This window comes from Pteronotus mesoamericanus, unplaced genomic scaffold (assembly GCF_021234165.1).
Source record: "Pteronotus mesoamericanus isolate MK-2021 breed Mesoamerican mustached bat unplaced genomic scaffold, CSHL_Meso_final scaffold_54, whole genome shotgun sequence".
NCBI classification, from domain to species: domain Eukaryota; kingdom Metazoa; phylum Chordata; class Mammalia; order Chiroptera; family Mormoopidae; genus Pteronotus; species Pteronotus mesoamericanus.
The window spans coordinates 856,594-880,190 of record NW_026555321.1 but is presented as its reverse complement, the minus strand read 5'-3'; the positions used below and the strand labels follow the sequence as shown (position 1 = coordinate 880,190).

The 23,597-nt window shown below is 47.9% G+C and overlaps 1 protein-coding gene across 1 annotated transcript; it reads left to right on the top strand.

Moving 5' to 3' along the window:
* The first annotated feature begins 13,420 nt into the window (after positions 1-13,420).
* On the top strand, positions 13,421-15,946 carry EIF1B (eukaryotic translation initiation factor 1B). The gene is made up of 4 exons (XM_054595860.1): positions 13,421-13,692; positions 14,624-14,787; positions 15,191-15,292; positions 15,540-15,946. The coding sequence occupies exons 1-4, from the start codon at positions 13,662-13,664 to the stop codon at positions 15,582-15,584; spliced, it is 342 nt and encodes a 113-aa protein (XP_054451835.1). The 5' UTR covers positions 13,421-13,661; the 3' UTR covers positions 15,585-15,946.
* Positions 15,947-23,597: the final 7,651 nt, after the last annotated feature.

Sequence of the window (23,597 nt, the reverse complement as noted above, 5' to 3'; positions counted from 1 at the left end):
ACCTACCAGCTCTCTGGCAAATCACCTCATGTGTGAAATGGAGTCACAAATATGAAGGGTGGATAAACGAACATTGAGCTACTTTTATTTAAATTATATTTTATTATTTATGCTATTAGAGTTGTCCCAATTTTTCCCCCTCTTCCCCTTTCCACCCAGCCCTCCCCCCACTTCCTCAGGCAATCCCCCCAATGGTTGCTACTTCTTTTTGATGTTTCACAATTTATATATGAAACTTTGGTTACACTTCTGGGAGGATATCTATCTCCATGTGTACTGGTGTTGATATTTCATGAAGGATCCTCTATTCTTTGAAGTTCTTGATAAAACTTTAAAGCACAGGAGACATTTGGTACGTACAGTCCTTTAAAAATAACTTCTCGCACGACAGCCACTCTGTTTGCTCCCAGAAGCATTTCCCACACACAGTTTGCACTGAACGGAGCTGTTGGTTGTGTTCGCCTTCTGTCTCTGCAACTGAGTTAGGATTAGGATAAAGTGCAGGTAAATAGAGTTGCATTGTAAAGAGATTTCAAAGGGCTGGAAAACTAATACCCATTTTAAACATTGGAAACCTCAAAGAAGTTATTCAGAAGGACCTAGTTGGGTGGGAGCAAGTCCTGAAATATAGAGAAAGATGTTTTACATCAAAGGTTGTCACATTTGGTCAAGATGAAAGATCTGAGGCAGTGCGTCTCAAACGTGAACGTGCAAACTCTGATTCAGCAGGGCTGGGTGGGGCCACCGGTACTGCATTTGTGACAAGCTCCCGGGCCATGACAATGCTGCTGGCCACCCTGAACAGCAGGGTTCAGTGGGGTCCCTCCAAGAGTCCCCCACAGGATCGAGGCCCAGTTACCCACAGTGGTGATCTGTTCGCTGGTGCTTCCTTTGTGGCTTTTCTTCCCTTCGTTGTCTCGCCCCGCCCCCCGCCCCCAGCATGTATCCTGGGCCGCCGTTGGCTTTGGGGGACACCTGAGCTGAGACATCCCCTGCAGGGCACGCACGTGTTGCATATCTTTCTCCTGCACGCGCCTGAACGCTTCTTGGGGATCAGGGTTCCATTTGTCCTGCCCAGAGCCTGGAACAGGGCGGGTGCATGAAACACACTTGGTTCACCCGGGGCGGTGTGGGTGGCCTGGCTCTGGGCTGTGGTTAGGCCACACCAGGCGAGTGAACTGAAGATTGTGTATAGCAGGGGCCAGACTCGCACGGGGCTGGGGGTGAGCATCCCCCACACGGATGCTCTGTGCCACATGGAAGGGCACAGGAGGCATCCCAGCACCAAGATGGAGGAGTGGGAGGCTCCCCCCAACTCCTTCTTCCCCCTTGCCCTGCTTCTAAAGGGGCGGAGCTAACCCAGGTGGCAATGAATGGCCCAAGCACCTGCTCCCCAAAGGCCAGAAGCACAAGCTCCTGCATCCAGATGCCCAAAACCTGTGGGCTCGGTGGGACACCGGCAACTTAGGCTTAGTTTAGCCGGGCCTCTTAAAACACAATGTCTGGGCTGAGAAAGAGTTAACATGGAGCTGTTGGGTGCTGTCACCCCTTCCTGCCACCACCGATAAGCCAGGACAGACTCTGAGATGCTCACTCTTTCACTGACTTCTTTGAGCGTAGCCCACGTGCCCAGACATGACCCTCTTCTCTGAATGGATCCTTCCCCTCCATCCTGTGTCCCTAAAAAGCTGGAACCCGGAGAACTCAAAGGTTAGAGCAGAATTCCCAAAGTGGGGATCAGACCACATGGGAGGTAGAAGATGGTCAGTTGGGAGCAGACCCAAGAAAATGGTAGAAATTTTATGTATACTTATGTTTTTTATCTGAAAGTAAGATTTACCAATGTTAAATACGGAGATGGATGAGAGTACATGTAAATAATTTATAAATGAATAGATATATTCTCAGGGTGCATTGTCAAACAGTTCTTACTGATGGGATGTGGGTCAAAATGTCGGGAGGCTGCTACCAGTTAGAAAACCTAGGGAGCTTCTGATGACTCAAATTCCCTCTCCAGCTAGTCCCTCCCGCTCCCCATCAAGGCAGGCCTGACTCAATGCTTAAAGGGCAGCGGGAAGAAGGGCAGAAGAGGGGAGGTGACCCAGGGCACCCCAGTCTATTGTCTGGGCCCTGTGATGCATGTTGTTCTGTCCCTTTAGGTAAAAGCTTTCTGTCAGTCTTGTCTGTCCCCCTTACTCTCCTCCCAGAACCAGAGCAGAAATGTCCCTCTACCGCCCGCCTATCTTAAGTGAAGTTCTAAATGACATCAGGTCATTGTTGTCCAGAAACAACCCACGGGCTGCTTTGAGATGTGGGAACTTCCCGTTCAGGTTCCTTGCGGCTCCTTACGTGGACCAAAGTTCAGTCACTCTGCTGGTAGAGGGATGAGCCATGTGGCATAGCGAGGCAGGTGAGCCAGGTAACAGGCTCCTCCTCCCTTTGTATCTCTAGGGCCCAAAGCCAGCCAGGCAGCGACATCAATTTACAAACCTAGCACTTGAGAACATTTGGGGATTCTAGTTGCACAGGAAAATCGCACCAAATGTTCCGCACATTTGTCAACTCTGAAGATCCTCTGTGAGTCCAGGAGAGTCTGTGCTGCGCTACAGCAAGGCAGGGAGTGAGTTCTCAGCCTTGGACTTGCACAGGGAGGTTTGAGAAGACGGGACTAGTCGCCTGATGGCCTCAAGACCCCGAGAGTCCCCTCTGTACACTTAATGACAACGAGCAATGTTGGCCCGCAGCCTCCCTGTGCCACAAGCTTGAGGTGTTAGGTGGCGAGGTGACAGGATAAAAAAGCCTGTAATTGCTGTCCTCATTCACTCGGCAACATGGTAATTACTTAATTGAAAATGAAAGGCCTTGCAGGCAGAGGTGGTAGTAAGTGTTTTCTATTGCACTGTTATCTTTAACATGCCCTTTCCTGTTTCCTGATAATGACAATAATTTGCACTTTCAAGCCTGTCCTCTCTGATTTATTCTTCCCTGCTATTTCATTCATTTCATGACAAACCCACTGGGAAGTCAGAAAAAGATTTTCACGCTTGAGGAAGGCCAGTCTTTAAAAGAGGAAGGCCAGACGAGTCTTCTTCACCCTGGTCAATGTGGCCCGCACTGCTCTATCAAGAACGGAGCCCATGAGTGAGCATTGCTACCCGTTTGTAGTTTGGGCCTCTGGGAACTACCTTGCTCATGAATGGGTTGGTATCAGTCTGGCTGAGCTGAGGCTCTCCTTTGTCTTTAAATGACAGTTGTTGTATTTTCCACATCTAGTAGCAACTCTACTTGGTGACCCTGGGCTGCTGAAATACTGGCTGTCTAATGTACAACAGCTCAGATGTCACACGGCCAGAGGTCACCTTGGTGCCCATTGACTGCTGGGCTGTCTGATGTCAAAGGAGTAAGTCACCCCTTCTTGATTTGAGGCAGCACGGATTCTGCTCTCCTGCCTTCCGCTCCATCTTTGATTGCATGGGAAGAGCAACGTCTTGGCCTTTACTAAACAGACAAACCGAAATGTGGTTGGAGAGTCTGTTCTAGGAACTGCACAGCTGGGCTGTAACCGTATGGGAATTCCAGACCACAGCTCCCGGCAGGACCCCGTTTACCCTCTGTGGGTCACAAGCCATCAAAGCTAGGACCTTCCTCAGCTGTGTGTCTTCCCACATTGTATTCAGTCTGCTAGAAAGCCTCCCCTCGGACACTGAAAAACCCTACCCATCCTTTAGTAAGGTTCAACTCAAATGTTACCTCCCCTCTGACGGTCCCGGGCCCCTCCACAGCCCAGGAGAATCATAGGGTGACCCAGGTCACTGGAGGTGGGAGTAGGCTCTATGCCACTCAAAATCTAGGTTCAAATCTACACTGGCTCTCACCCCTAATTCTATTTACAGTGAAGCTTAAAGCCTTTCTGCAAAGCCTGTGAATTTGTGCTTGTGGAGATTAAAGGTTTCTGGTCTTGGCTTCCTTGTTGCAGCCTCTCTTTTGTACTGCCTCAGTCCAGAGAGGACACTCAAGCCCCTCACTATTTTCACCTAAAACAGCGATAACAGGGAGAACAACTAACCACACCTAATAGTAGACCTCACCGAAGGGCTGGTGGGCAGGCAGGAGCTGGTAGAGGGTTGGGGGTGAGGGCATGGGGGCACATAGCCTAACACCTAATAGCTGAAAAGCCCATTTAGACATTCCTGTTTTTCAAAAGTTCTCTTTCCAACCAGTAGGGGGCTCTAATATCTTGGCCCCACTGAAAAGGCACGACCCAGGTGTCCCACTCTCTGGCACAAATACCTACCCAAAGACAGTTGTCCACCTTGCAGAGTGCTGGCACTCTCTGTTGAGGCATCACTTTCTCCCTAGTTGCATCGGTCATTTATATACAGAGCATTGGGCATGGTCGCCCATCGCCCTCCCATTTATCACAGACGTCATGGATGTGCACACCTGGATCAATATGGTGCCTTTTGTCTTTAATCCATGACAAGCGGTAAGACACCATGAAGTTCGGGAGGAAAATGACCTGATCAGGCTTGTTAGTTTTTTTAATCACTTTGATATTTTTGTGTAAGGAATACTTCGCAGTGGGGTGAAGAGACTATGGGTAGACTAATTAGGAGATTTCCTATAGAGCCCAGGAAGGAATCAAGATCAAAGCTTAGATCAAAGCAGTGAGGACGGAGAATCTTGATGAATCCAGGACACCATTAGGAGGTAAAAAAAAGGATTTGGGAATTGGCTGGATTTGGGTAACAAGAAGATGTGTTAGGAAAGATGCTGTTAGATCTCTGGCCAAAATAACAGAGAGAACATTGGTCCTATTCCCTGAGCTGGGGGATGGTGAAGAAAGACCAATTCCTTTCTGGATACGTTCAATTTTGAGATGTTGGCCAAGTGGAGAGATCAAGGAAGTAGGTGGGTCTGTGTGGAGATTGGGACTGAAGTTAGAGGTCGGAGGGTTGCTGGACACAGATGGGACTGGAAGCTGTGCGCTTCGAGGACGTCACTGAGGGAGCTTATAAAAGCAGATTAGGACCAACAGTCTTGGCCCCGTGGCACTGCATCAGCAGAGGAAGAGCAGTCAGAAAGGCAGACGGACAGAAGAGTATCTCAGGAAACAAGGAAGTTGAAGAAGGAAAAAGAGTGAGTGGCTATTGAGCAGTCAAGCAGTCCGAAGGCTGGGAGACATGGGGCCCTGATGCCTGACTCAGTTCCACTGACCAACACAGAAATGGAAGCATGAGGTTGAGAAGGATCTAGATTAAATGACCGATGTTTGGTCAGATTGAGTTTAAGGTGTTTCTGGAGGATCTTGATAGAGATGTGTGGATTATAAACACACTCACTCACTGAACTCGGCAACGTGTATTTTGTGTCCGCCCTTTGCCAGGCATGGTAACTGGCACTAGGTAGTTGGGAAGAAAAAGATACAGCCCTGCCCTCTGGGCACATGCAGTTTAGGGAGGGAGACAAGACACAGAATTAATGATGTTGGCATCCCCTTCAGAGAAGAAACAGTCAGAGCTGGGCAGAGTCACATTGCCCAGAGACATGCTTGGAGGTGGCGGTCCAAGATCTGTATCGAATACCTCAAAGCCATATCTCTGGCTCGTCCTGCCATCTGCCATGTTGTTTCACATCTCCTTTCCGGTGTCTTTTTGTTCCTTTATTTTGCCCGAATGATCCATTTGGGCTTTGGAAAAATCTCTTTCTGCTCTGAAAATTCTTGGATTCCCTTCAACCTTGAGAATCCGTATTATACCTCAAGGCCCTTCACCATGTGAGAGGGAGCGAGAATCAGAATACCCCCCAGATGCTTTTTAAAAACACGTGCCAGCCCCGTTCCCCTTCCCAAATCCTAACAGTCCACCCCATCTTGTTCCCTAACCGCCTCCCGATCCAGGCCCCAGGCAGTAGTGAGACTGAAGGTAGGGGCTCCTGGGTGGGGCAGGCTGAGGCTGACAGAAAGAGCGGGGAGGAGGGAAGAAGAGGGTGAAGAGGTTTTTTTTTTTGTTTTGTTTTGTTTTGTTTTTTTTCCCCCGCCCCCGGTTTCTCACCAGGGCCACAGGGTCGGTGGCAGTGCCATTACCTGAAACAGTGGAATCAATACGGGAAATACTAGTGCTTTCTTTTGTTCTGAAGTCCGCTTACATTTTTGTTTAAACTGATTTTGCAGCCTCCACACTTTTTAATTAGCTGCCCTGGAAGACATCTGAAACGACCATGCTGAGTAACCAGACGAGGTCCTTCGTGGACTGGCTGTACATTTCCACCACTATTTGTAACTTAGCATCCCAGCTATACAACAGGGTGACTGAGTTCATAGCTGACAATTGATGTTTTTACAACATCCCAGCTCATGCATGAAGACAAATCTCATCCCATCTGTTTTTTCTGCTAATGGTCAGTGATGTTCCGACAAGCTAATTATAGCAATTACATAGAAAATAATATGTTTACTTTGAAAAGCCAGATTTGGTTTTTGTGATTGGGTAGTTTTGACAAATACACAATTGTTTCTAAGAGAGTGAAGGTCTTTACTCTTTGTCATCTATTTTTTTTAAAGCCACATGAAATCCCTTGCTGCAGTTGCCATGAAAAATGCTATTGAGGAGATTGTTGTATTGCCTGGGGTCCTATATTTGTAGTTTTGGGATTATTTTAGTTTTGAAACAACATTGCTCTTCAAACTTGTTGCCATTGCTGACAGCTCTGCAAAGTCTCGTGTTTTGATTAAGGATCATTATATTAATAAAGAGGCCTAATACTCAATGGGAATTAGGGTAAGCTGAACTAAAGAATAGATTTTGTTTTATTTAATATTTCATCACTATGTGGCACACCTGAAACATGAATATAATATTATATGCCAACTGTAATTGAAAATATTTTTAAATCTGTTTTCTCACCCTCTCCTTGTCCTACTCATTTCTCAAAGATGCTTTTGATGCAGAATAACTTCCTATCTTTATTTTCTTTTTTAGCTCAAAGGGACATTCTAATGCATTCCCTTCTTGCTGATAGCTTATTACAGCCAGTGTAACCCAAATAGAAATCGCCTGGGACTCTCCCTGATCCCATGGATCTTTGAAACCAGCTACCTCCTCTGTTTCAGCTCTATTCCTTCACGTGGACACCGTGATGCCACCGAGTGCAGCATCGAAGATGCCAAGCCACTAGGCAGACCTCTCCACTCCTAACCCAGCCTCTGGGGGGCGTACTTCCTTCCCCTTGGCCTCTAAGACACCACTGTCCCCTGATTTTCCTCCTATTTGAAAGATCACATTGGCACTGTTTGAGTAGAGGAGGAGCCAGCAAAAGAGTTGGAAATACTGTGATCAATGACATGGAAAAAGGCCAAGAGAGAGTGACGTCATAGAAACCAAGGGAAGAAAGGAGTAGTTTGCTTCATCCAACGCTGCGGAGAGGCTCAAGGAGGAGAAAAGCACTGAAATGGCTTTGGGTTGGCAGCACAGAGGTCAAGGAAGCTTGGGCAGGAACGGCCTCGGCAGGGCAGGGGGGGCGGGGGCCTGTTTGGGGCGCTGAGGAGCTGTGGGTCATTAGCACGTGGACAGAGTGACCAGACAGCCCTTCAGAAAAGCAGAGAAATGGGTCCAGGCGGGAAAAGGATATAAGGGGGGGTTTTCTTTTTCATCTTTTTAAGGTGGAAGATTCTAAAGAATATTTGCATTCTGTTAGAAATAATACTGAGAGAGAGAGAGAGACAGAGAGAGAGAGAGAGACAGAGAGACAGAGAGAATAAATGCAAGAGAAAGAAGGGGTGCTTGCAATGTCCTTGAGGAAGCAGAAGCGGAAATGAGGGATAATTCATCCATTTTAACAATGAGGCGAAGAGCAGCGGTGCAGACGGAGGGCCGTCTGGGATTCGGTGTCCGGGTGAGGTCTGTTCCACCTGATTACTTCAATGTTCTCATTAAGTGTGAGCAAGGCCATCAGCTGAGAAGGAGCACAGAGGAAGGCCCTGGGGTTTGAGAGGAGAGAGAATGCGTGAAATCACCACTGCAGAGAGTGAGGGAAAGAGCACCCTAGGAAGGGTGGGAAGGAGCCCGGGGCGCGCAGCCCGTGCGAGGCGCGTGGTCCGGGATCGCCGCGGAGGCTGGCTGAGAGCGCGTGGAGAGCGCGTAGCCCTGACCAGGGGCGCGGTGCACACTCAGACAGTGCAAGCGGCTACGGTGCGGCCACAGGAATACTTCTTTGTTGTTTGCTTAGATGAGATATCACCCTGTCCAAAAAAGGAAACAAAATCTCGAATGAGTCTGTTTTACCAACATTGTAAGTCCATTAAATACAGACAATGCTTCCAGTAAAGTAAGATTAAATTTCAAGCCGGGAAAATGGAGATCCCGTAGCCTAAGAAACAGACAAAACACGAAGGCGGCAATATCAATTAAATAAGACTTTATGAAGACGTGGTGCCCTAGGTCTGCCGCTCAGTGTGGCTGTCACCAGAGCTCTGTGCAGCCCCATAGCATGAGGGCATGCAGGGTTGGCCTGGGGTCGTGTACAATGCTGGTGGGCTTTCGTGTGGGCCTACTGAGTATGTTTTTATCTTCAGTATAGCTATGGTGACTCAGTTCAAAGAGTGATAGAATCGATTAAGTAGCTTTTATATTAAAGTGAGCTAAGAAAAGACTTCAAGGAAGCTATAATTACACTGAAAATATCAGCATAAAAATTTGAGACTTGGAAAGGTCACTGGTGTATCCTTGAAATAAGAAGCAACAATCTCTTGCATCACCCCGCTTCCAGGAATTGTATGCGCTAAAATCACACGCAGCATTGAGCCCCACACTGTGGTCCTTGGCCCTGCCGCCACAGGGAGAAAGGGTGTGGGGGTGGGGTACCATCCTTGGAGAATAGAATCAATTAAAATTGATTTTCTCCCCTTTTATTGAGAGGACCAGAGAGCTTATGTCCTTTACTCTATCAAAGTATTGGGGATGGGGGTGGATCAGTCTCTTCGCAATGTGGTAGATAGAGTATCATGTCTGTAACTGGAAGTTAAAGCCTCAATGAAGTGATATTACGTGGCTTCCCAAATGTACGTAATCAGCATACCTTTTCAAAGAGCTTTCTGGAAGTTAGCTGACGCATGACTTTCAATTGCTACCTTTCTTTCCTGTGCCGTCAAGGGGACCAGTCCCCTCCCTCTGAGGGGTGCTAGGTCTCCATCTCCTCTATTCAAGTGTCGCCCACTCTCTGTTCCCCCTGCGAGTGTCCCAAGGCTCTCTGACCTTACCACCTACAGGGCAGCTCCCAGGAGCGGTCCTGGTTATATTTACGTTGTAAGGCGTGTTACTTTGACGTGTGCAGGACTCGGGGCGTGGAGGTCCTTAGCCTCTGGCTGGTGACCAATTCTCTCTTTCTGCAAAATGGAAAATCCTGAATTTAAATCCTTACATATTAAATTCTGGATCTTTCCCTACAGTTACAACATGCTTATATGGATTATCCTGGCACTTGTGGATTTAATACATTCTTTTTGATATAGTGCTGACTGGACTTGTTAATATTTTATTTAATATATTCACAGTGAATAAGAGATACTCATTTCCACTTTTTTTGCACACTTTCTTTTTTTATGCAATGTTATTAAGATATAATTCACACACCATACTATTCATCCATTTAAAATGTAGAATTCGATGTCTTTTTGTATATTTATAGACCTATGTAACCACCGTTGTAATTAATTTCAGGACATTCCCATCACCCCCTAAAAAGAAACTCATTAGCAGTAACTGCCTGTCCCCCCCCAACACACCCCCAGCCCTAGGCAACCATTAATCTACTTTCTGTCTCTACAGATTGGCCAGTTTGGGACAATTTGAGTAAGTGGAATTGTACAGTATGTGGTCTCTTGTGACTGGCTTCTTTCACTCAGCATGTTTTCAAAGTTCATCCATGTTATAGTGTGTATCATCCCTTTTATAGCTAACTCATATTCCGTTGTGTGGATACACCAAATGTTTACTCATTCATCAGTCAGTGGTCATGTGGGAGGTTTCTGCTTTTTGGCTACGTGCCTCTTGAGCCTAGACCCTTGAATACTGCACCATCTATAAGCCCTGGGCTCCAGGTATAGTCAAAGCATACACTTGACCATAGCTGCCACTCCCACAGAATAAAAGTGAGAAACACGAATAAAAAGTAGAAAGTGAAATACACCTACGTGCATTGTGCATGACCTTGTCCTACTCATTTCTCGAAGACAATTTGTGGTAATAACCTGCCTGAGGATCCTCGCTGCCCTCGGTTATTGGCTGAGCGTAGCCGGTGGGAAGCGTGGCCTCTGTGACGCTGAATTCCCAGTGCAGCAGCTGGGGCCGTTGGTCAGGGATGCTCACTGAAGCCCGAAATCCGAGGGGCACATTATCACACGCCCGCCACAACAGGCAACCTGCGGCTGGATGAGGACCCGAGGTCCTAACCTGAGAGCATGTCCTCCTGACTAGCAGTTCCCTGTGAACCGCTGCATAAAACCCACCCTTGTCCTCATGGACAAGGATGCTGGGATGCTGTCCAATACATCACAGTGTCCCCTTTATGAGGGCCCAAGAAAAATACCTCCTGTGGTTCAGGGCCAGGCAAAGTCATTCCTCCCACACAACTGGTACGTTCTCACGCTGGAGACATGTGGATTTTCTAGCCGACTTCTCTCTTAACCATTTGTACAGTAAGAGTCCGTGTGGGGGTCTACCTCTAGCTTTGAGGCTTTTATTTTTCAACTATTCTACTTTTTTTTTTTTCTCATCTTCCCTGATTCCTTTAGTCAACGCTACTGTCCTCGGCTAGTAATCTAAACTCCTTTCTGAAATAAGGCAGAAAATCATCACCTTAAACTCGACTGGTACCATTTAGAACTAAAAATACTAGGTTTTAAATACGTTCATTTATTCCTTTTATAACTTTACATATAGGTCAAATCCTTTCCCTTTAAATCAGTGCTATTTAATAGAAACCACATGCGGGCCCCATGTAATTCTAAATATTCTAGGAGCCCCATTTTAAGAAGTAAAAAGAAACAGATGAAATTGAGAATGTAAGTCTTGGAAAGGTCAGTGTGGACTTGCTACTTGGAAGGTATCTCGGTGCGGACCAGGTGCCCTGGAAGTGCTCACACTCAATGGTCCCTGCACCGGAGAGTGCAGGTCTAAAGGCAAAGGCTATGCATGACCAGAGAGCCAAGAGGGCTTTCAAGATAATGATCACAGTTGTGCCTAACCTGTATTCATGATTGGATTCGATTGAAGATTTCTGAGCTCCTGGAGGTTTCTGATGTAAACACTAGATCTAAGAAAGGAAGGATTTTCCTGACGGGTAAATGACCATGAAATTCCTAAGATTTCTGGATTTTTTTAAACTTCTCTATGCTTCTTTCTTTATTTTTTCTTCATTGGACCACCTTTGGCTCCTTCTAAGAAACAATATCAAATGGTTTTAGACAGCTGGAAAGGAAATAAATAGAAATGCATTTTGTTTATTCTGCACTTCATCTAGAATAGAATTTAAAATTACTCTAAAGTGAGCTTATAAGTGTATAAGACCAAAGAATGGAAACCATTGTGGCTGTAATCAATGAAACACCAAAAATTTTTAAATTCTCCTTGTTTAGGAACCAGCTCTAAAACTTCACACCTTAGTTTGGATAACAAATGTGTTATTCACTTAAGTCAGGATCAGAAGACCAAAAGTGTAGTTGGATTCCTGATAATTAAGAATTAGATTTTTTTAAGCATATTATTTAACCTACAAAAGCCCCCATCTCTACCTCCGTTAATCACTGTAATAACTACAAGATAGAATGGCTATCAAGATTAAGAATATTGTATAGAAACCTTACAACAGGCAAATAGTAAGCACTAAAGGGTACCTGTCATCATCACTAATTATGAAAGATTACTAAATCCAGATGTTCTTAACCTAGGGTCTGCTGATCCTTGGTCCATTGGTGAATTTTTGGGGTGGGGGCCTGGGGGAGGGCAGAATTCCTAAAACTGGAGAGAAAGGATTATGCCTAAATTTTCACTAAGTTCTGAGCAAAGTTTAGCATTTCCTTCATTAGGAATGCTGGCAACATCACAGTAGTATTAGAAGGACCTGTCACTTTGCCCAAATAAAAGTCACAGATGTTTTCATATTTCTAATGTTCCAGGCATCTCAAAATATCTTATCACCTTTTGAAATTCTAGTAGTTATTAGACCTGCTGCTGGGTCTTGTTAATTAATGCAAGAGTAAAGAAGCAATACTATGTTACCAATGTATTATCTTTAATTTCAATAGAATTGGTTTCCTTTGTAACCCTAGGTGTTTTACTTCATGCACATAAAGCATATTCTGAGAAGGGGTATATAGGGTTCACAATAGCATCCCGCCCCCCCAAAAAAGGTAAGAATCCCCCAATTTGAGTCTATCTCTTCCAGGAAGAGTATTCGTTTCCAGGAAGCCAACCAAGTGAGCCCGGCTTGGGTGAGCCCACTCCTAAAATTTCAGGTTTGTTTTCCTGTGTGTAGCATGATACAATTCTGGTGCTTGACTCTGTATCAATCTTTTGCTGACCTCTCCCTCCGTTTCTATACGGCGCCTATTCTGTTCAAGATTGTGTGTTCAAGTTGACAGGCTGGTTTTCTGGTATGTTGGGTTGACACATACCTGGCCCCCACTGGATGCCAGGCACCTGGTGAAGACGGGCAGTGGTTCTGAAGCGGGGTCCCAGACCAGCACCATCGGCATCACCTGGCAGGCAGCTGGCTAGATTGGCAAATTCTCTGGTCACACCCCCGACCTCCTAAAACATAAGTTCTGGGTCTATTAACGTATGTTTTATCAAGCCTTCCGGGAGATGCACGTTGTTGGTTGAAAACCACCGCTCTAGGGAATTGGAAGACGGCCCAATCCTGTGGGGAAGGGTCGCGCCTCGAACCTCCGTGGGGACTAACGGGGCTCCTGCAATGCGGGGGAGGGCAGGCTAGATTTTCGACGGAGGAGTTGCTGAGGGGCCGCCATCGAGTCGCAAGCCGAGGGTTAGGGGGCTTGTGCTCCTGCACCCCGATTTTACTTTCATTACCCTGGCCTCTAGGGTGACTGATGGAAGGTGGCACCCAGCGCCCACCGGTCGGCGCCACCACTCTACGGCGGAAGGATGGGAGAGCCCGCGAGCACGGAGGAGACAGCCCCAGGCGTGCAGGCTCTGGTGGGGTAGATTTGCACCCACCCGGACCGTTTCGGTCCGGCCGACCAGCGCCGGGGGGCGAACTCCCTGCTGGGAATTGCGGTCCCGGAAGCCCACCTGCCCCAGGCTTTCCGAGCGCTCCGGCCTCTGGAAAACTACAAATCCCAGGGTTCCTGGCGCGGGGCGAGCACGTGGGAGGGGCGGTGGGCGCATCAAAATAGTCTCCACGGCCATTTTGTAGGAGAAGCCGCAGCGCCGCCTCTTCTTTCGCGTCTTCGCATCCGTCTCCGCCGCCTCTTCCTCCGCCTCCTCCCGGCTTCCGCCGCCGCCGCCGCCGCTCCAGCCGAATCCCAGTCCCGGGGCGAAGCATTTTCTTATTTTCGTTTTCTCGCCACTACAGCCTCTTGACACGGCGATCCGGGCGGGCCCCGCAGGAATTTTATCCCCTCACCGGCCTCACACTAGTATCGCATGTCCACTATCCAGAACCTCCAATCTTTCGGTAAGATCTGATCGCCGCCGCCGTCCTCTCCTTCCCCCGCGCGCCTCTCGGCCGGCTGGCCGCCCATCCCCGCCCTCGCCGGGGCACAGTCCTGACCACCGCTCTAAGGGCCCCCCCTTACTGCCCTCCCCGTACCCCGAGTGGGCTTTGTCTCAGCGCCCAGAAAATGGCGACTGGCCCCCTGGCGACCCCCTCCCGGTGGACGGCCGGCTGACCCCGGCCCCTGCGCCCGGAGCCCCGGCCGGGACCCAGCTCTGTCCTGGCTGCTGCCACTTGACATCTCTGCGACCCTGCTACTCGCCAGGGCGACACCGGCTAGGGGGTTGGGGATCGGCGTCCGTTAGTGGTCGCAGCTGGTTCTGAGCAGGTGTTGGGGGCATTTAATAAAAGATGCGGATGCAGACCTCTGAACTGCCACAGGGTCCAGTTTTCTCAACTTGCGTAGTAATTTGTAAAATTACGTCGCTTGATGCATATATATGCATACACGTGTATATGTATATCTCCCCCCCCCCTTTTTGCACGGCACCTTTACGATGAAATGATTGGAGTGGGCGTATTTGAACGTTTCTGTTGTTAGAATGTAATCGAGATGACGCACGTTTTTATAGTCGCTACAAAATTAAGGTTTTAAAATTTCTTGCCTTATTAGGGGACTGTGTTCAACGGTGACATTATCTGTGTATAACAACGTTTTTCTGTTGAAGTATCGACGGACATGCCTATTCAAATTGTTCTCTTTTTGTGAGGGTACCTTGGAGATTTTATTTATGCCCCACCTCCATTATTCCCCATCCCCACCCCACCCCAAAAAAGCAGAGGCACTAGAAACTTCTTTGCTGACTGTCTAGACTGTCGTGTATCGTGTATTTGGAAGTTCCTTACTAAAAAGATATTTTTTGCTCTTGATTTTTTTTGTATCCCTTTGCAGACCCCTTTGCTGATGCAACTAAGGGTGACGACTTACTCCCGGCAGGGACTGAGGATTACATTCATATAAGAATCCAGCAACGGAACGGCCGGAAGACGCTGACCACTGTTCAGGGCATTGCAGATGATTATGACAAAAAGAAACTTGTGAAAGCTTTCAAAAAGGTAGAGGTATTAGAAGAGATTAAAATAGAGTTACTGATGCGCACCTCTGAATTGGGTTATGGGTTCCTACAGTATCAGTGTGGGTGAAAATGGTTGAACCCAAGAAGGCTGTTCATTCTCTTAATTAACAGACATTGATGTCTGCTCTCCCCTCTTAAAATAAGATTTACACGGCCTTCAAACAACATGTGAAATAATTTAGTTCTTGTTGTTCCAGGTAAAATCCTTGCCTTTTGTGACCTGTTGGTTCATTTCAGATTAACTTGGGAGTGTTGGGGATGACAAAGAGACAAACTTGTTAAACATAACCAAGCCTACTGAGCAGTTAATGTTAGTCTTAGGGTGAAAATAAAACCTCATCGTATTTGACTCAGTTACGCGAAACGTTTATATACTTCTCCAGAAATTTGCCTGTAATGGTACTGTGATTGAGCATCCCGAATACGGAGAGGTTATTCAGCTTCAAGGTGACCAAAGAAAAAACATTTGCCAGTTTCTCTTGGAGGTGAGTGACTGCTATATGTACAGCTGTAAAATTGCTTTGTCATTAGAATGACCCGACCATTCCTGTGTCTACACAAGGTGTTTTCTCCATATGTTGAATTGTTATTAACAGTTAATGCCCCCCACACACAAAAATGTTGCAGTAAACTGCTAACAATGATTCTTTTTAATTGCTGCCCCATGTTTTCTTAGGGGTGAATTGATATATTCCTCAGAGTGATAATGCTAAATTAAGTTTTATTTTGCAGGTTGGCATTGTCAAGGAGGAGCAGCTGAAGGTTCATGGATTCTAAAATGACCCTAAATACGTGGAGAATTTCTTGAGTAATTTTATTCGCAAAATCCAGTTTGGCTGCCTGGTGAAATGATTCTCTGCAGTAAATGGACTTGTCATTTATTTAATCATTCAAACTTCCATTCACATTTGCATGATTACAGAAAACATGGGGTATGTAGACTAGTAACACATAAGAAAATTGCAGTAAGATGGTAATGAAACCCCGTATTCATCTTAACATGTTTCCAATGGAAAATATTTTGTTTTGAGTGTTTATTTGTTTATTGTTCAGTTTATTACTTTTCACTTGATTAAATTTTTGTTGTATGAAACCATGTATGTTGCAGCTTAACAATAAAAAACTGAATTCTTCTGTGATCAGTTAGGCTCTCAAATCTAAGCAAGTAACATGCACATATATTTTGTCTTTCATAATTGGCGTTCTCATTCTGTAAGTATTCTTTCTAATTAGCTTCCACTTCTGTTAAACCCAAAGTTAGAACATAACATTTGTTATGTGTAGCCTGTGTTCTTCATTTACTGTCTTAAGAATAGAGCCTTCATCGGGTGGAACATCGTCCATACACCAAAAAGCTGTGGCTTCAACCCCTGGTCAGGGCGTACATGGGAGGCAGCCTGTAGGTGTTTCTTCCCCTCCCCGCTTCCTGTCTCTCTGAAATCGGTAAACACATCCTGTGATGAGGATTAGGAAAAAAAAAAAAAAGAATATAGGAACAAGGAGTATAAACTCAGGGCAAAGAATCTGGAAGAATGTAGTGTTAAATGTTTTATAAAATAATGTGAAGTATAATTTAAACTTAAGTATTAGCACATAGACTCCTTTTATGTGTGTTTATTGGTTAAGTCGCTGTGTTGCCAACATAAGTATTCCTAAGTGCCAGGTACTGCAGCAGGCTAATAACGTAAATGAGCGTTAGGCACTGCCCTGCAGGTGTGGGCGGTAATACCTTACAGCTGAAAAACCCAGGGGTTCTGGTTCACGTCCCTCGGGTGCTAGACAGTGGCAGAGTTGGGATGCAGGACCAGGGCTTCTGGCCAGCAAAGCTGTGTTTTTTCACTGCATCGTGGTGTTGGTATGTTTTGCCAAAGGAAGTGAAAGCTGCGTGTGATAACGCACGCGGGATGGTGCGGGGGGGGGGTGATGGGATGTGCAGTTCTTAATCGTGAGCTTTCTGCAGCTCATCCTGAGTTTCAAACTCCTGCTTTTCATTGAGTGGTAATTATTTGCTCAGTTATACAGCTTATGTCTTTAAAGCCACTAGGCAAGACAAATGCATCCATAAATGCATACTTTTTAGCTTAATGCAGTGGAATAGTAATGGTGTAAAAAATACCTCACTTGGATCCCTACATCCTGTACCACCGAACCCTTGCCTCTATTTTGATGATTCTGCTTTTGGGAAAAGAAAATTGGCCCCCACAGACTTCCCTTCAAAGACAGGTAATAAATTTTGTAACCACCTACCTCATCCTACCTCCAGTCCAGAGAGACTGGGACCATTATGCAAGGACACCAAAATAGAGTGCCAAATTTGATAAGCTCATTTCTGAAAACAGTATCACGAGTTGAGTAAAAAGATCAAGAGGTTTGGGAGAATTTTCTAACTTACCGAGAAGTCCTCGTCACATTTTGCAGTGATTCTACGTCTAGTTGAGAGGTGCTGTGGAAATAGTTTGTAAAAATGAGAACAGCAGGAACATGTAATTAAAGTGTCTCTTCACCCACTGAAACGCCTGTTCAGATGAGTATTGAACGAAGGGGCCAAAGCCGCCAGGGAAGCCCCCTGGGAGGAAGGGTAAGGCCCTTCACCTTGGCCCCCATAGGTAAGCTCCTGGTCATCCCGTCATGTGGCAGGCCAGTCCTAGGGGACGGGCTCCAAAGCCTTGAGAAAAGTGGGGTTTTGTGAGGAAACTCTATTCTGATCCTTCAGCCTATGAGCCCCAGACACCTGATTGGGCTTAACCTGGAGGCCTGTCCCAATCATGAGAGCAAGAGCAGACTCTTTGAGCAAGGCAATGAAAACAGGACGATTAAGAACACAGATTTTGCGGTTTTACTGAAAAGTCAAAGGATGAAGTCGGAGCATCCTCCCGTGGGGAAGCTGACTGGGAGCTTGAGAGGCACCGAGGAGCACGGGAGCAAGCTAACTGCTGTTGCCGGCGTCAGGGGCAAAGGGACCAAGCAGTAAATGTAGCAGGAGGGAAAACAGACAACCAAGGTGGCAAAAGGAACTGCCCAAATCGGGTATCTCTCTGTGCCTCCTGTGTGGGAAGACTTTGATCTGCACTTTCTTTAGTGATCTGTGCTTTTCAGATGCCAGATGGAGAACAAGTAAGGACAACATTTGTTCCTGAGCTTCTAGACGTGACAGGAGTCTTGGCAAAGCCGTTAGGAAATTGACGTTTGAGGCACAGCCCAGTATCAAGTGCAACTAGCAAGGATGTCCTGTGCTCACGGGTCCTGGCCCTGCGGCGGAGGCAAGTCTGAGGGAGCAGCCTGCCGGGCAGGCTAGGAGCTCGAGCAGTAGATGTTCTCAGGACCGCCCAGAAACAGGCTGGATGTGATCGCGTGGAAGGAGCAGTTCCAGTCCCGTTCAGGAGAGCAGTGAACCAAATTAACCTGAGAAATACAGAATGGTAACACCTCTGTGTGCCAACTGTCACCAGCCAGGCTCCAGCTAAGGGAAGGGGTAGTTACAGCTCAGGAAAATCGGCCTCATGAGATGGCCCACGCAGACCTGTTCCTGGGCCTATGAGGATTTGCTATTCCGAGACAGGATTCCCCGTGGGAAGGAATGAGGGAGGCTGGCTCTGCTGTAGCTAAAACCAAGGGCATCCTCACTGCCAGTGGGCTGCTGTCAGCTGCCCTCACTTGACAGGCAGGCGTTGGCCAGGAGACATTGTGTTTGCGACCAAGCAAATGGACTAACCAGGAGCAAATCCACGTCAGGGGCCCTCAGCGTCGACAGCTCCTTTCACGTGACTATGCCAACATTGAACTCCCTCTTTATCTGGATTACGGAAGCTTGGAAAAAGAAAAGTCATGAATTGAAGGAGCGGTTGTATTTCTTCCCTCCTGGAACACCACTCAGCGTGGAATTTGTGGCAGCAGAGGAAGGAGCACCGGACCACCCGGACACGTTCATGCTGGACGGCGGGCGGCCCGTGGGGGCTCTCTGACCTACGTGGAGAAGTCAAATGGCAATTCCCACTCAGCCTTGGCCGCGCAGGTGCCAGTGTGGGTCAGGCGCCTCACCTGTCGGCTTGCGGTCTGGATTTGAAGGCAGCAGGAGGAACGGCAGAGCTCTTCTGTAGCTCTTCTTCCCAAATTCTAAAGGCATGATCTGCCACCTGGTGGTGCCTTCATCGCCAGCGTGAACACCCACAGGCTTCCCGTGAAAGCACTTACCTAGGAAGGCACCGTTCATTCATCCAAGGCACACAAGGGGACTCCAGTTCAAAGCCAAAGCCCCCTCCAGGGAGCCCGAGTGATCTCAGCCTCCAAACTGGGCCCCAGCTGCAGCTGTCTGCTCCAGCCTGGAGGGGTGCGAGGGGCCTCGGGGCCCCCAGAATGTTCCCAAAGGCTGGCTGGGATTTCTCTCTATGCATTCTGTCCCCCGCTCTCCTTGGGACCCCAGACCCTACCTCCCCAGTGCACTGGGCAAGAAAAACGTGCAGTCTGGAGAGCAGAGATAGAATCAGCCCTTGAATCCATGTCAACTGTGACCATCAAGGATTTGGGGAGAAGAATATTCCCGCCAAGCAAGAAAAGGGCCCATTCACTCCCTGGTTACTTGTTAGATTAGACTATGGGAACCACTAGCAACCTGCTAGATACCTCAGGATTATTGAAATGAAACAACATCGGATACCCAAGAAATGTATTATTTAAATAAGGAATTGAAAGGTGGGGGTGATTAAAGCAAGTATGTAGTCCTCTATCACCCCCTTGTGGCCATTTAAAAAACTAGCTAGCTCCCAGTAATTCCCAATGAATTACAGCAGGTTGAAGTTGTCGCAGGCGCCAGCTGACAGGTTTAATTCTGTCATCCCTCAAACGTTACTCAGAAATTGATTTTGTCAGTTCTTTATTATTGAGATCCATAAAAATCCATCGCCATTGCTTTTACCTGGGAGAGACCAGAAAAAAAGCCTTAACAGCCTTGCCCTGGGGATATATAAAACCGCCTCACCTCCTATCTCCAACAATGTTATTAGAAGGAATTTAATTCAAAATGTAAACACAGACATCTGCTTATGGCCTCCAGAGAATAGGCCATTAAGCTGGAAAACAATTAGGGCTCCTAAACTGTCACATGTTGAGGAACACAATCTGGAATTATACACGCACACTAAGTACAGAGTGTTCTCAATTTCAACCTCTGTCTCAGACCAATACACGGATTAGGGTGCCTCTTTGCCTGCTGGAGACACACCGAATTTGAGGGGTGCTGGACGAGTAGCAGCTTCCCTTTGGGGAAAGCACTGCCGGAACTGCAGGTCTCTAAGTCCCGGATACGGGCCCACCTCCGAGACAGTTGTTTGTTTCCAGACCGCTGCAGTAAAGTGAGATGTACTCTTTTTGCTGGTGGAGGGCCTTGCCTTCAATTTGTAAAACACACACCACCTGCGAAGCACAATAAAGAGAGGTGCGCCCGTCCCCGAAGCCATTCCATTCGTGCTGAAGAACCCACCACCTCCCTCAGAAGGCCAGTCATTTGTGAATATGCTCCCTTGGAGAGGCTTTGGCAGATCCCACCTTCACCAGGAGGGGAGCCCCCCCTGAGAGCTCAGTGGTGATCTGGAGATTGTACTGGAGGGATCTGATTCTACCTGAGCCGATGTCAGCGTCATGAGAGGGACACCTGACCAGGAGATCCCCCCGGAGAGGTACCGGGAGGTGTTTCTTCAGAAAATTTGCTGTCTCTAACAACGGAGTCTTGGACCCTTTCTGCATTTCTACCAAGCAGCGTCCCTCGTCGCCTCCCTTCCCTTGCTGTAAAGGTAAAGGTGGCTAACTGCTTTCGAACACTCGTAACCAAGAGCTCTGGGCGCTCTGCCTGTATCAGCCTGTGTGCTGTCCACAGACCGTGACCCAGCGTAGATGCCCTGGCCCACTGTCGTCATTGCTAACTAACGACCCTATATTATGTCTTCTTCACAATACTTACCTTTATCCAAAACTATCCTGTTCATTGTTTGGCTGTGCTGGTCGACTTCCCATCTCCCCCACCCCCACTACCACGGAAGGCACACGAGTTGCTTGTAGGAGACGCCCTCAGGGCCTCCCTCGTGTCCCCTCGCGCTCCCCACTCCCGTGCTTGTTCACTGGGCGCTCAAATGCAAGCATCTGTGACCTCTGCTGGAGGGTCTCCTGTGGCCCCAGGCGTCCCTGGGCCTCCCCAGGGCAGGATGGAAGGACAGGGACTTACGTCTGCCCCCCGCCACCCTCCACCAAGAGCTGATGGGAGTTGCTGTCGAAGCAGCCCAGCAGCCTCAGCCTCCGGTAGGAAAACGTGGAAGCATCTTCTATCCTGGCTCCCAGGATTCTCCAGTAAGGCTGCACTGCAGTTATCCATAAGTGGTAACCTGCCAATAAAGCACACTTCGCTGGCTTCCTTCCCTTTCCGGTCTCGTTTCTCCAGACTCCCCCTGGTGCATTCCGACATTACCTCCCAGATAAACTACTTGAACCTACATTCTTGTCACAGCCTCTGAGGAACCCAACCAAGGACACCTCTGTATGTCTCACCCCCAGTGCTTAGAACAGGCTCTGGAACACAGTAGGTGCTCAATAAATATTTGTTGAACAAATGACTAAGTCTCCCTTCCTCTGACCTCCACTCACCCTTTAGGAAATTCCAGTCTAACTATCCTATAACAGAGCTGTGGATCATCCTCCGCTTTGGGGGCATTTGGATCCTGTGCATCACTGAAGTGGGTACGACAATTGTCACAGGATTCTTTGAACGCAATTATTTCTGGCGATCCACGTCCTCACTCCTTCTACTTTCCATGCTGCGCCCCCTGGGGAAGGGACGGGGACAGAATTCAGTCCCAGGAGGAAGAAAGCTGGCAGACTGCCCGGCAGGGAAATATTCCACCAGGGACTTGGAAAGACCTCGGCGCCAGGACCTCGACCCTGTCCCCAGATTCCTGTCCTACACTCTGCCAGCCACCGTGCCTCACAGAGATGTGCCAGGCTGGTGCTGGTCCTTCAGACCCCCATTCACCCCGGCCCTTGTCACAGTGTCTTTGTTCGGTTTTATGGAGATAGAATCCGCATCCCATGAAGTTCAGTCATGAAGTGTGGGGTCCACTGGCTTTTAGTAGAATCACAAAGGCGAAGGACCATCGCCACAGTCAATCTCAGAACATTCTCGTCGCCCGTAAAGGAAACCTCATACCCGTTAGCAGTCGTTCCCATTTGCTTGTTTGCCTCTGGGAGTGTGTCATTTTGGCTCTTACATTTGTCTCTGGTCCATCTTTAATTAAAATCTGTGGATTGGTGTAAATTAGGGATCTAAATTCACTCTTTTACCTGCGGATACCCAGTTGTCCCAGCATCATCTGCTGAAAAGACTATTCTCTCCCCTGTTGAATGGTCTTGGCACTCTTGCTGAAAATCAATCAGCTGTAAACGAGTGTATTTCTAGGCTCTCGGTTCTGTTCCATGGACCTGTATATTTATTCTTATGCCAAACCCACATTGTCTTAATTACTGTAGCTTCGTAGTGAGCTTTGAAATCCGGAAGTGTGAGGCCTTCGATGTTTCTCCGTTTTCAAGGTAGTTTTGGCTATTCAAGATCCCTTCACTGTCACCGAGTTATGAAGTGTCCCTTTGCCTCCCATGCTGAGGCTTTGTCCTGTGTCCAGGCCTCTCTCAGGGACCTTGCAGGGAGGGCTTGATTCCGAGGTAAGGGAATGCCCTAGGCATCTTCTCAGCTCATAGCATCCCAACCTCATCTGTGCATTGAAGGGTAGCAGAATATGCCACCCTTTGGACTGTTCTGAGCTGAAGACAATAGAGAATAAGCAGACACAAGAAAAGCTCTCTGTCCTCCCCTATTTTTCTAAATAACGTGACACAGGGTTCGTGGCGCTTAAGGAAGTTGCACAGTGAACCGACAGCTTTGGGTTGGCAGCCCATGCCTGCTCACATGGCACTTGCAGGTCCACAGTTCTCCCTAAGGGGGCAGCAGGGTTTTCCCTGAAGGCCCTAAAGTAAAAGGTAGCTGCCCCGGAACAGCAGACGAAAGCCTGGTTAACGGTGGCATTTCCAAGCCAGGCAAGAGAGGGAGACCTGAGTCACAGGCCCCTTGGCCTCCAAGGCCTTGGGGACCTGCCCGCGGGTAGACAGGGCCATGTTAGGGCCCGCGTCCAAGACCAAAGTTGCATCCAGGGATTCCTCCTGAGTCACAAAGCACATCCCACTCAGTCTGGCGACGGAGAGGGAAAAACAGCTTTTAGGGTTGCCTTTGGGGCTCAGGCATGGCTGGTGTCCCTAGGACTTTTTGTCACAGGACCTGGATTCTGCTGTCTGCTTGCTCTGTGGCCAAGAGAGGCCCCAAACCCCAAGTGCTTGGCCCAAATCTGTGTGCAACCTCATTCTACGTGTGAAGTGGGTACTCGGGGTCCCAAAGCTCAGTATCCTTTTCTATAAAATGGAGGTGATGATGACCTCCGAGACTCCCTGGGGGGTTGCCTGCACAGTACTTGGCAAGTAATAAGCATTTGATTTAATAAATGTTACTATTATCTATCAAAGGAAAACACACTGGTCACGCCAACTTCATGGAAGTCAGTGAAGTAAGAACATGACGTGAAAGCGTAAGAGTGACCGCTACAGTGGAATCGCAACCGTCAAGCCAGGCCTGCCGGGTCCTGGGGGACCGCAGACGCATACGCGGGGTTGGTGGCAGGGCACAGCAGCCCTGGTCTGCTAGTGGCCTTTAGAGAACAAAGCGTGAACTTTGACCTTGAGCTGCTTAATCTGCAGCATTTCAGT